The sequence below is a fragment of the Nomascus leucogenys genome, chromosome 14 (assembly GCF_006542625.1).
Source record: "Nomascus leucogenys isolate Asia chromosome 14, Asia_NLE_v1, whole genome shotgun sequence".
Lineage (NCBI taxonomy): Eukaryota > Metazoa > Chordata > Mammalia > Primates > Hylobatidae > Nomascus > Nomascus leucogenys.
Genome location: NC_044394.1, coordinates 89,654,566 through 89,665,802, shown reverse-complemented (window position 1 = coordinate 89,665,802; position 11,237 = coordinate 89,654,566). Strand labels below are relative to the sequence as shown.

The 11,237-nt window shown below is 55.6% G+C and overlaps 2 protein-coding genes and 1 pseudogene across 6 annotated transcripts; 1 reads left to right on the top strand and 2 right to left on the bottom strand.

The window, feature by feature from the left end:
• Positions 1-27: 27 nt before the first annotated feature.
• LOC115838302 lies at positions 28-1,396 on the bottom strand (annotated as a pseudogene). The gene has a single exon (XR_004033306.1). The product of XR_004033306.1 is annotated as an uncharacterized LOC115838302 (transcript).
• A 267-nt stretch (positions 1,397-1,663) lies between these two features.
• MIF4GD (MIF4G domain containing) lies at positions 1,664-6,730 on the top strand. 4 transcript variants are annotated; one of them, XR_004033304.1, is made up of 7 exons: positions 1,681-1,744; positions 2,646-2,777; positions 4,668-4,777; positions 4,959-5,114; positions 5,230-5,322; positions 5,897-6,263; positions 6,658-6,730. XR_004033304.1 is itself a non-coding variant. In XM_030827521.1 (6 exons), the coding sequence occupies exons 2-6, from the start codon at positions 2,696-2,698 to the stop codon at positions 6,122-6,124; spliced, it is 669 nt and encodes a 222-aa protein (XP_030683381.1). In that variant the 5' UTR covers positions 1,664-1,744; positions 2,646-2,695; the 3' UTR covers positions 6,125-6,635. The 4 variants fall into 4 exon arrangements, 3 of the variants coding, with proteins under 3 accessions (XP_030683381.1, XP_030683382.1, XP_030683384.1); XM_030827521.1 differs by lacking the exon at positions 6,658-6,730 and having other exon boundaries at positions 1,664-1,744; positions 5,897-6,635; XM_030827524.1 differs by lacking the exons at positions 1,681-1,744; positions 6,658-6,730 and adding an exon at positions 3,402-3,524 and having other exon boundaries at positions 1,758-2,777; positions 5,897-6,635.
• On the bottom strand, positions 6,489-11,236 carry MRPS7 (mitochondrial ribosomal protein S7). The gene is made up of 5 exons (XM_030827520.1): positions 10,926-11,236; positions 10,198-10,389; positions 10,019-10,082; positions 9,376-9,543; positions 6,489-7,160 (listed from the first exon to the last, which is right to left on the bottom strand). The coding sequence occupies exons 1-5, from the start codon at positions 11,006-11,008 to the stop codon at positions 6,939-6,941; spliced, it is 729 nt and encodes a 242-aa protein (XP_030683380.1). The 5' UTR covers positions 11,009-11,236; the 3' UTR covers positions 6,489-6,938.
• Position 11,237: the final 1 nt, after the last annotated feature.

Below are 11,237 nucleotides of genomic sequence, written 5' to 3'. Positions count from 1 at the left end.
CAGCTCTGCTTCTAGTGCTGGGGGAGACTCCAGGCTGAGCCAGTCACTTCCTAGGCCCCGTGCCCAGATCGTGTCTGCAGACACACCACCACCCAGGCCGTCCTCTCCCAGGACCGGGCTGGTCATGGCCGTGGAGCTCCATGGAAAGCAGATCCCAGAGCCCGTGCAGGAAGTGGACGGGCCATGCTGTGGGCAGGCCTGGGTGAAGGTGCAGCCTCTCCCCAGTCCACCTCACTGGCTCCTCTTCCACCCAGGGCTGGGTCGGCCTTGCTGGGTGAGGAGCTGTCAGTAGGACAGGTGGCATCAGCGCCCACTGCCTGCTCCTCAGTGCAGAGCATGCTGCGGGTGCATCCTCCCCTGTAGCCCCAGAAGGGCCGGGGCTCTGAAGCAGCCCACTGATGGGGATGGCAGAAGGAAGGGGCGGGCAGGTAGCCTGGTGAGGGCACAGCTGGTGCCTGGGGTGTTACCAGAGCACAGGGGCACCCACAGGCGGAGAGGCAGAGGAGAAGCCAGTTTCAGGCTGAGGGGAGGTCTCCAGGACATGCCCTGCACCCTTCCCTCCACCTGCCCAGCCTGTAGGGTCGCTCCGACCTGGGAAGCCCTCCATTCTGCCTCCCTCTCCAGCCTTGGAAGGAGGCACCCACTGGGAGCCGGCGCTGGCCCTGGCCCTGGCGTGTGGGTCCTGGGCTCCTCCTCGCACCATCCTTCCCTGCCTCTGGTCTGGGATTTTGGGGTCTGTCTGGGCCCTGAATGCTGGGGCTTCCTGGCTCTGGGCTGCTGGTTCCCAAGGTCCAGGCTGCGGCGGGGGCCGCGAGGATGCAGCTGCCTGAGTGCATTTTTTTAAATGAAATTCCGTTAAAGTTTCTTCTCTTCATCTCTCCTGCCCATTGGTTTCTTTTGCTGCAGCTGAGCGTTCTATTCCTCCTCCGTTTTCGGTGACCACTTTGGCGGTTCTTTTAAAAGGAGGCGAGAACGCGGGCAGCGCCGGCAGCACTCCTCCCGGTCGCGAGGAAGGAGCGGCGGCAGTTCTTCCCCCACTTCTAGGTGCCCTCCTGTCACCCAGGGCAGACGCCGGGCGGTGGGGTCCGCGCCACTTCAGGGGCACTCGCAACAACCGACGGCCGCGAGTCGCCCATGGGGCCTCTTTCTCGGGGCTGCCCCTATGACTTGAAACTCGCTTCGCCTATGTCCTCCTCGGAGCGGGAGAGGGTTGTGGCTGGCCCTGGCCCTGCAGCCCCCGGCCCTGCAGCCCCTGCCTTCTCTACCTGGGTGGGGGGAGCGGGGAAAGTGGTGCGACCAGGGCTGATGCTGTTCCTCCTGCCACCGGGTCCCCACCACGCCCTCTGCAGGCTCCTCCCACGCCGCGCAGCCCAGCGGTGTCTCCCGGCCCAGTGCACCTGAGCTCGGGGGAGGGCTGGGTGCGGGGCCACGCGCAAGATCGAGGGTCCGGTGTGGGCCCGGACACGGCCCAGGCGCACCGGGTGAAGGGGTGACGAGCCGAGCGAGTTCCGCCTGCGGCCTGGTGGCAGCGTCGCAGGGTCCCACGCAGGCGGCGCGGCTTCCGGGGCGGCCTGGAGGCCAGGGCAGTGTCCCGGGGGCCCGGCAGGTGGCGCGGGCGAGCCGGCCCTTCCCCGGCGCCGCGCGAGGAGATGAGCTCACGGCGGCCCCCGCAGCGCCGGACGCTGGTTGCGCGCTCCCAGGCGCCGAGCGGCCCGGGCACGCGCGCGCGCCACCGGCCCGGCAGGTGGGTCCCGGCGCCCACGCCGCCTCTCCCGCCCGCGGGACCTGGGCCGTGGGCTCAGCAGCCCGCCCTGTGCCTCCGGGAGGGGAGTTCCGGGCGCGGGGGTAGCGGCCGAGGGCTGGAGACCTTAAAGGCGCCTCCTATGGCCAGAGGGGAGCCTCCGGCGGGAGCCACCTCTCGGGGGCGCATCATCCTGCCCCCCTGTAAGAGGAAGGCTCCAGAATGGAGCTCAGGAATTAGGAGTCTCGAGTGCGTAGGGCCGGGTTACTGCCACTCGGGAGCCGATCCGACCAGCCTGTCCCGGGGAGAGAAGCTGGCACGGGTCTGGGGAGTTCAGGCTGCTCCCGGCAGGGGCGGCGGACAGGGCGCCTGCATCCCCACCCACGCAGGCCGGCCCCATCCGGGGGATGCAGCGGCGGGTGTTGAGACCGAAGGACTCGGCGAAAGCCAGAAAGAGAGGGTTGGGGAGAGGGTCTCGGAACCCTGCTGGGGACAGAGTCGCACCGCTTGGAGTTCCCAGCCTGGCCCTCACCCGGCATCTTCCTGGGCCAGCAACGTCAGGCCGGTTTATTTAAGCAACTGTAACGTCCGCCCGCACACACCCTGCCCCAGTCCACTCCTGCCTCCTGCTGGGACTGGAGGGTGGGCGCTTTCCTGCTTCAGCTTCTCGCTCTTGTGTAATCCCACAAGCGAGTGGTTTCTAAACTGAGCAGCAGGTGCCTGGCTGATGCCCAGTCCCCGCCAGAAGCCAGAGCCTGGTGGGCCCTCAGCCAACCACCGCACGCCACGGACCGCCCAGGAGCCCCTGTCCCGAGCGCCGACAGCCCCGTCCAGGGCCTGCAGGACGGAACCCGCCCTGCGCTCCACACCTGAGGCCGCTCCCTTCGCCTCTTCTCCTCCCCAGGTGCTGTCCTTATTCCCAGCCCAGTCAAGAGCTACCGGGGCTGGCTAGTCATGGGGGAGCCCAGTAGAGAGGAGTATAAAATCCAGTCCTTTGATGCAGAGACCCAGCAGCTGCTGAAGACAGCACTCAAAGGTGAGCACGGGACCCCCTCCTGAGCTGGGGTCAGGAGCCACAGAGAAGGGTCCCTGTGGGCAGCACCAGAGGCTGAGCCTGGTGAATGCCTCCACCCCTCCTCCCCTCATTCTCTGACGATAGGAGTCGGCAACGTAATTCTTGAACTGGAAGACAAGCTACATTGAGGCCATTATTTTGGAGTATGAATCACAGTCACTTCTCAGACTGTAAAGACTTTTTTAAAAGTTTAACCATAGGGCTAGGCGCAGTGGCTCATGCCTGTAGTTCCAGCACTTTGGAAACCCAAGGTGGGCAGATTGCTTGAGTCCAAGAGTTCAAGACCAGTCCGGGAAACATGGTGTAAACCCCATCTCTACAAAAAAAAAAAAAAAAAAAAAAAAAAAAGTCGGGCATAGCGGCACGCACCTGTGGTCCCAGCTACTTAAGTTGCTGAGGTAGGAGGATTGATTGAGCCTGGGTGGGTGAGGGTGCCATGAGCCATGATCCTGCCACTGCACTCCAGCCTGGCTAACAGAACGAGACCCTGTCTCAAAAAAAAAAAAAGTTTAACCATAAAAAAAGAACACGGCTCCTGCCCTTAAAGCGCTTACATTTGAATCGCTCGTTTCTGTGCTGCCATAGCCCCGTCTCTTGAATGCACAGCTGCCTGCTTTGAGACAGAAGATGGAGAATATTTCGTTTGCCAGAGGAGCTATACTAATTGCCCTCACCTGATGCCTTCCCGCTGTGACACGCAGGACAGAAGTTTGTCTTCAACTAATAATTAGCAACACCCATCATGTGTCAAGCCGAGCCTGTTGGGAGGCCCTGTGTGGCCCTCTCTTGTCGGGGGTTTGCATGTGTGTAGTATAAGAACACTTTTTCTTGTGAAATTGCTGCTGGAGGCATGTCCTGGTCGGTATTCCTTCCTCAACCTAGTGCCAGGAAAAGATGTGTTTCCTGAGAAACTACATTCTTACTTTGATTGGTCCCTACTAGCCACATAACCCTCCCCATTTTCTCTGACTGGGCAACCAGAAGACAGACAGCTACAGCTGTTTGTTTGTATGGTTACTGTCCTCTGTATGGATTCTTTTCTCTTTTTTGAGACAGTTTCGCTCTTCTTGCCCAAGCTGGAGTGCAATGGCACGATCTTGGCTCACTGCAACCTCCGCCTCCCAGGTTCAAGCAATTTTCCTGCCTCAGCCTCCCAAGTAGCTGGGGTCACAGGCGCCCGCCACCATGGCCAGCTAATTTTTTGTATTTTTGTAGAGACGGGGTTTCATCATGTTGGCCAGGCTGGTCTTGACCTCCTGACCTCAGGTGATCCACCCGCCTCGGCCTCTCAAAGTGCTGGGATTACAGGCATGAGCCACCACACCAGGCCCTCTGTATGATTTATTTTATTTTTCTTTGCTTTTTTTTTTTTGAGATGGAGTCTTGCTTTGTCGTCCAGGCTGGAGTGCAATAGCATGATCTCGGCTCACTGCAACCTCTGCCTCCCAGGACCAAGTGATTCTCCTGCCCTAGCCTCCCAAGTAGCTTGGATGACATGAGATGACGCATAAGCCACCACACCCGGCTAATTTTTGTATTTTTAGTAGAGATGGGGTTTCACCATGTTAGCCAGGCTGGTCTCAAACTCCTGACCCCAGGTGATCCACCCACCTCGGTCTCCCAAAGTGTTGGGATTACAGGCATGAGCCACCGCACCCGGCCATGGTTTCTTATAAGTACCATGCGCTAACCGATTGCACCACTGGAGCCACGGTCCTCTGTATGATTTTTGATCTCTTTCACTTCAAGCATATGAGTGCTCTACTGTAAATATCTCAAATTCTTAGAAGCGGGTGGAGGCAAATGTGATAAAGCAGCAGCTCTAGACTCCCCTCCTATCTCTACCCCTAGATCCGGGTGCTGTGGACTTGGACAAAGTGGCCAATGTGATCGTGGACCATTCTCTGCAGGACTGTGTGTTCAGCAAGGAAGCAGGACGCATGTGCTACGCCATCATTCAGGTTAGGGGTTGGGAGAGTAAAGGAAGCTGCTTTGAGGAAGGTGCTTCAGGAGTGGGCAGGAGGCCTGGCCTGCAGGACAGAGATGCACAGGGTCTAGCTCAAAGACAGAGAGAGGCATAGGATGGGTGGGGTTGCAGGGGCACTGCCCCCCACCCTTCACCTTCCTCTCCCTGGCTCACAGGCAGAGAGTAAACAAGCAGGCCAGAGTGTCTTCCGGCGTGGACTCCTCAACCGGCTGCAGCAGGAGTACCAGGCTCGGGAGCAGCTGCGAGCACGCTCCCTGCAGGGCTGGGTCTGCTATGTCACCTTTATCTGCAACATCTTTGACTACCTGAGGGTGAGGCCCCGGCAGCCACCCAGGGAGGCAGACATAGCCTGTCTCCCGAGGCCCAGGTTGGACTGCTCCCCTTGGCCACTAAGCCTGGTGCTCTGACCCCTCCTCTTCCTCACAGGTGAACAACATGCCCATGATGGCCCTGGTGAACCCTGTCTATGACTGCCTCTTCCGGCTGGCCCAGCCAGACAGTTTGAGCAAGGAGGAGGAGGTGGGTGGCCCCAGCCCCGGCACAAGCACAGAAGGCTGCAGGATGGACAGTCTGGCTCAGCCGATTGTCAGCCCACTGCTCACGGAGGTCTTTGAGGACTGTGTCACTTCTGGGGCAGGAGTGTGGGGGTGTTTAAGGCCTGTCAGAGTTATAGGGCAAGCTGCCAGGTCTGGAATTTATCCAATACAGAGAGCAGCCAAAACCTACTGGCTCAGCGGCTTCCTTCTCCGTCAGAAAGCCAACCTATGATGGCAGCTGTGTGAGCCATGGCTAGCTGTGGGTACAGACTGCCCCAAAGCCAAACCAGGGTCAGGCAGTGTGCAGGAGGCAGGAGAGTGGGATGAAGAAGTGGTTTGGAGACAGGCTTGAGTGGAGCCTGGCCAGATGAGGGACCTCAGGCAAGTCCTGGAACTCATTTCTTTCTGTGTAAGACGTGGAAGTACCCACTGGATGGTGAGGAGGGAGCAAGGGAACGAGTGTAAAGGCAAAGCATAGCACCTGGCACTTGGCAAATGCTGTATGAGAGGCTGGCCCTGCCCCAGTTCACTTGTGTTACCTGCACTGTCCCCTGCAGGTGGACTGTTTGGTGCTGCAGCTGCACCGGGTTGGGGAGCAGCTGGAGAAAATGAATGCGCAGCGCATGGATGAGCTCTTTGTGCTGATCCGGGATGGCTTCCTGCTCCCAACTGGCCTCAGCTCCCTGGCCCAGCTGCTGCTGTTGGAGATCATTGAGTTCCGGGCGGCCGGCTGGAAGATGACGCCAGCTGCCCACAAGTATTACTACAGCGAAGTCTCCGACTAGGCCTCCAGATGAGCGCTGCCTCGCCAGCACTGGCCTTTCTTCTACCCACCTCTGAAGCTGGCAGTGGAGTCTCTGCCTCACTCAGACTTTTCCCTTCCAGACTTTGAGTGTCTTCCCTTCTAGACTTTCCCATCTCCTGGTGAGATGTTTCCCACTTATGCTGTGGTCCTACCCTGAGCCCCTTTCCCCACCACAACCCACCAGGGCCAGGCAGAGAAGGGCAACTCCCAAGAGCCACTGCACTGTGTAACCATTAGTGCAACTACTACCTTGGTGCCTCAGTTTACCCATCTGTAAAATGGGTAAGCGTAGCCATTGGTGGGGTGCTTTGGGATGTCAAGGGGCAGAGGCAGAGCACAAGTCACACCAAAAACTGCTTTTTATACATTTTGTACAAAGACAACTATGGAAACAAGCCTATTTCCTCCAGCCAGTTTCACTGAATGTTGCACCACATGCTACACCAGTTGAGCGTTGAGAATTTTCTAATAAATCTTTTCTGATACTAAAACTGCTTCCTTTTATATCCAAAGGTCCACCCCAACCTAAGGGAAGAGAAGACAGCCCTGAGTTTCCTGGAGGAAATTCCCAAGTCAATGTGCTCCCTCTTTATAAGGAAATGGAGGCAGAGAGAACAAGTTCCAGCCTCAAAGAAGGAAGGATTAACGGATAGTGAATATGCTGCTCCATCTTTCTTATGAGGCCTGCCCACCCTTACAAAGGAACTACATCCTTAACCCACAGGTAGTTTTCAGCGTGGCAGTGGCTCACACTGTTTCTTGTGGCAGAGGGCCCTGGGCTCCTCCTGGCGACTCTACCACCAGCGGTAGTGGGCCAGGGCACGGTTGGCCTCTGCCATCTTGTGCAAGTCATGCTTCCTCTTGATCACGGGGCCCTGGTTATGGAAAGCCTCCAGCAGCTCATGTGACAGCTTCTCTGGCATCAGTGTCCGCCGGTGCTTTCTATTCCGGCACTCAGTGATCATCCACTTCATAGCTAGGAAGCGGCGACGCCGGTCGGGTAGGGGTACAGGGACCTGGGTGAGACATGACATAGGCAAGTTGGTCCAAGAGTCTGCCAGGGTTTGGGGCCTCCTGCCTCCCTGAATTCTAAGGAGTAGCCACATGTTCACTCTGGACCAGCCCTGGTCAGGCCTGGGGAGAAGGGCCTGTCTTTTCTTCTTTGAGCTTCCCTCACCTTCAGGTGACCCCAGTGTAGCAGACATAAGAGGCATTCATTCAGCAAATACTCATTAAGCACTGGCCTCTCCAGGCACAGTGGCTCACACCTGTAATCCCAGCACTTTGGGAGGCTGAGGCAGGAGGATCGCTTGAGCCCAAGAGTTCAAGACCAGCCTGGTCAATATAACAAGACCCTGTCTCCATATACTAAAAAGAAAAAGAAGGCCAGGCACGGTGGCTCACGCCTGTAACTCCAGCACTTTGGGAGGCCGAGGCAGGCGGATCACCTGAGGTCAGGATTTCGACACCAGCCTGGCCAACGTGGTGAAACCTTGTCTCTAGTAAAAATGCAAAAATTAGCTGGGCATGGTGGCAGGCACCTGTAATCCCAGCTACTTGGGAGGCTGAGGTAGAAATGCTTGAACCCAGGAGACGGAGGTTGCAGTGAGCCAAGATTGCACCACTGCACTCCAGCCTGGGCAACAGAGCAAGACTTCGTCTCAAAAAAAAAAAAAAAAAGAAAAAGCAAAAGAAGAAAAGCACTGGCCATTTTCCCTCCTAAATGGTAGTCCTACCAAGTTGTTATACGAACCAAATAGGAAAAGCCCCCTTAGCTGGGGTAACTAATCCACCTCAGACCATAGATACCTAAAAACAAGACCCCTTCAGTCTTCAGACACAGCAAAACTCTATCTCTACTAAAAATACAAAAAAATTAGCTGGGCATGGTGGCGGCCACCTGTAATCCCAGCTACTTGGGGCGGGCAGGGGCTGAGACAGGAGAATCTCTTGAACCCGGGAGGCAGAGGCTGCAGTGAGCTGAGACCCGAGAGCCGAGATTACGCCACTGCACTCCAGTCTGGGCAACAAGAGTGAAACTCCATCTCAAAAAAAAAAAAAAAAAAAAGTTAAAAACAATAAGACCCTATACAAACAGTTAAAGAAAACCAAAAAGCAAGACCCCGTGTCCAAAAATCATTTGTCAGGCCCTCACTATGCGTCAGTACCATGCCAGACACAAGAGTGCAGACAATAATGAAGTCCCTACCCCATGTAGTTGATATTGAAAAAGGAGAACACGAGAAAACCAGGACAATAAAATATAATTAAATGCTATGAAAGAGATACCTAGTACTGTTCAGCAAACACTGATGAAGCATCAGTTATGGGTCAAGCACTATGCCAAACACTGGCCTACAAAGACAGGATATGAATAGTCCCTCACCATGACAATTTGACAGGTTAGGACACACAGGATGCTTGACAGAAAAAGGCAAAGGGAGGTGGGCTGCCAGATGTCATTTAGAAACTTTTTTGCTCTTCCATCTTCTGCCTATAATTTTTACGCTACAGGACTCAGACGAGTGGACCATGACAGTCTCAACCTTTTTTTTTTTTTGAGACAGCGTCTTGCTCTGTTGCCAGGCTGGAGTGCAATGGCGTGATCTCAGCTCACCACAACCCTGCCTCCTGGGTTCAAGCGATTCTCCTGCTTCAGCCTCCCAAGTAGCTGGGATTACAAGCATGCGCCACCATGCCTGGCTAATTTTGTATTTTTAGTAGAAACAGGGTTTCTCCATGTTGATCTCGAACTCCCGACCTCAGGCAGTCCACCCACCTCGGCCTCCCAAAGTGCTGGGATTACAGGTGTGAGCCACCGTGCCCAGCTGTTTTGTTTTTTTTTTTTTCCCTGAGACAAGGTTTCTCTCTTGCCCAGGCTGGAATGCAGGGGCGCAATCATAACTCACTGCAGCCTTGACCTCCTGGACTCAAGTGATCCTCATACCTCAGCCTCCTGAGTAGTTGGGAGCACAGGTGCACACCACCACACCTGGCTAATTTTTTTGTTTTTGTTTTTTTTGTAGAGACGGGGTCTCCCTATGTTGCCCTGCTGGTCCCTTAACTCCTGAGCTCAAGCTATCCTGCATTAGGCTCCCAAAGTGCTGAGATTACAGGTGCAATCCCACTGCACCAGCTAGAAAGCTATCAATCTTGACCCAACTCCCAAGCACCACCTATCTTGTTTCACATGTAGAGGGCCCTGCTTTCTTGCCCTGGCCATTCATTCACCTGGTAGAAATGGCCTCCCTTGAGGATGGGTACCAGCCCAATCAGAGGCTCACAGTTTTTCAGTGCTTGATGGAAGATGGTGTAGGGGTTGCGTTCGATGGTTGCCTGTTCCTCTGCAGAAGCAGCATGGTACTTCTCAAACTGCTTCCTTTTCAGAGCTTCCAGAGTCTGCAAAAGAATACGGTGGAAGAGGCTGCCCCAGGCTCCCTAAAGGGTTTACCCAGCCAAGCTAGTACCTTGCCCTTTACTCCCATCCTCCAGTTCTGCTCTGGCAATGCAGCTCCTCTCACAGCACATCCAAAACAAAGTTTTTAAGTGCCTCCCCCTTTGCTAGACTAGGACAGAAAGAGTGGACTGAGATTTGTGGCGTGGAGGGGGTGGGGGGTGAGGTGGGGAATGGCAGTTGTTTTATTATTTTTTTCCTTTTTTTTTAAATTGTGTGTTTATTTCCGAAACACCAAGGAATAGCAATTGTTGACTCCTACGGGGCTTCATTAAAGCCCGTACACATGCAGGGAAGCTAATCTTAGTAATAGATATATGAATCCATTTGCTCTTAAGCTACACTGAAAGTACTAAGCACAAGGCTACGGGGTGGGGGGGGGGGGCAAGAAAGATGACTGAGGAGGGAAGTGCTGGTTACCTGAGTCATGAGGGATCTGGCCAGTACTTTGTTTCCTCCTATCATCATCATGTTGGTGAATTTACTTCAAAGAGAAAAGCAACATGTTTAGCTCTCCAAGGCTGTATCACGGAATCCTCACCAGAGACCCTCCCTGGGATAGTCCCAGTCCATGTAACAAGTGTTTGTTTCCATCTAACCTGATGATTGGGTCTTCAAACACAGAACTTGTTTTCCCTGCTGGAGCAGCTTTGATGAGCTGAGTCTTCTTGAGCTCCCGATGGTACTTCTCCTCCTCAGTTAGCTCCTCCACAGGCTTGCGATAATATTCCTTGTCAATCAAGGGATCCTTGAATTCAGGACTATAGCGGCTCCACCTCACCTGAATTAGCCTGGGAGGGGGAAAAGGAGGAGACAGGCAAAAGCTGACTCCACAAGCGAGTAGGTTTGACTTAACAATAGGCATGACTGCCAGCGCGCCGACGAGGGAGAGCGGCGCGGAGACCGCGAGCTAAACATGAGCCACAACAATTCAGGCCCTTGTCCCAAGAAGTAGGAGGACATCCCCCAAGCAGGCGGGTAAAGTCTCCTCCTGGTCAAGTACTAACGGTAAGAATGGGCTTGGCGCCTACACATCCATCCCAATTCACAGGCGATCCCAGCTCTGAGCTCTTTAGCTGAACCGCACTTTCGGCTCCGCGTTAGAACCCTAGATCAGCCAGACTCGTGAGGCGAGAGGTAGTCACTAAACCTTCGGATTGGCCCAGGGTCACGCAGCTAACTTAGAAGCTTGAATCCAGATACTCCGGCCCCCAGGGCAGTGCTCTCTCTAGGGCCCCACGAGGCCTGCCTGTGGCCTCCGTCCTCCCTCGCAGGTCCCTCCGTGTAGAACCAAGCGGCGCCCCCCGGCTGCCCGCCACCCTCTCACCCTGGAAGCTGCAAGACAGCCCGCCGCACGCCCAACGCCAGGCCCGACCATTCTCGGGCAACCTTCACTGCAGGGACAGCCATCTTGGCTGGCCACGAGGACCCCACATGGACTGCCCTCGGCGCGCCTGAGCGAGTGACGGGAAACGGGTGAAAAAGACTCCTCAAGGTCCTAAATCTGCGTTTCTCTCCACTGATCTGGACGTTAGAGTTTCTCACTCCGGGGTCCAAAGGGAAGCGCCAAAAGGAAACACTTGCCCTCCCAGTAACCGTCGCAGCCTTGCGCGGCCCTCGGTGACGGCACTCACTCCTC

Coding starts and splice junctions, on each gene's coding strand:
- MIF4GD (XM_030827524.1), top strand. CDS start 2,696: ATGGGGGAGCCCAGTAGAGAGGAGTATAAAATCCAGTCCTTTGATGCA. Junction 2,778..3,401: donor GCTGAAGACAGCACTCAAAG/GTGAGCACGGGA, acceptor GTGCTGCCATAG/CCCCGTCTCTTGAATGCACA. Junction 5,115..5,229: donor ACATCTTTGACTACCTGAGG/GTGAGGCCCCGG, acceptor TCTTCCTCACAG/GTGAACAACATGCCCATGAT.
- MRPS7 (XM_030827520.1), bottom strand. CDS start 11,008: ATGGCTGTCCCTGCAGTGAAGGTTGCCCGAGAATGGTCGGGCCTGGCG. Junction 10,390..10,925: donor GCTGTCTTGCAGCTTCCAGG/GTGAGAGGGTGG, acceptor TCCCCCTCCCAG/GCTAATTCAGGTGAGGTGGA. Junction 9,544..10,018: donor CCAGATCCCTCATGACTCAG/GTAACCAGCACT, acceptor ATTCTTTTGCAG/ACTCTGGAAGCTCTGAAAAG.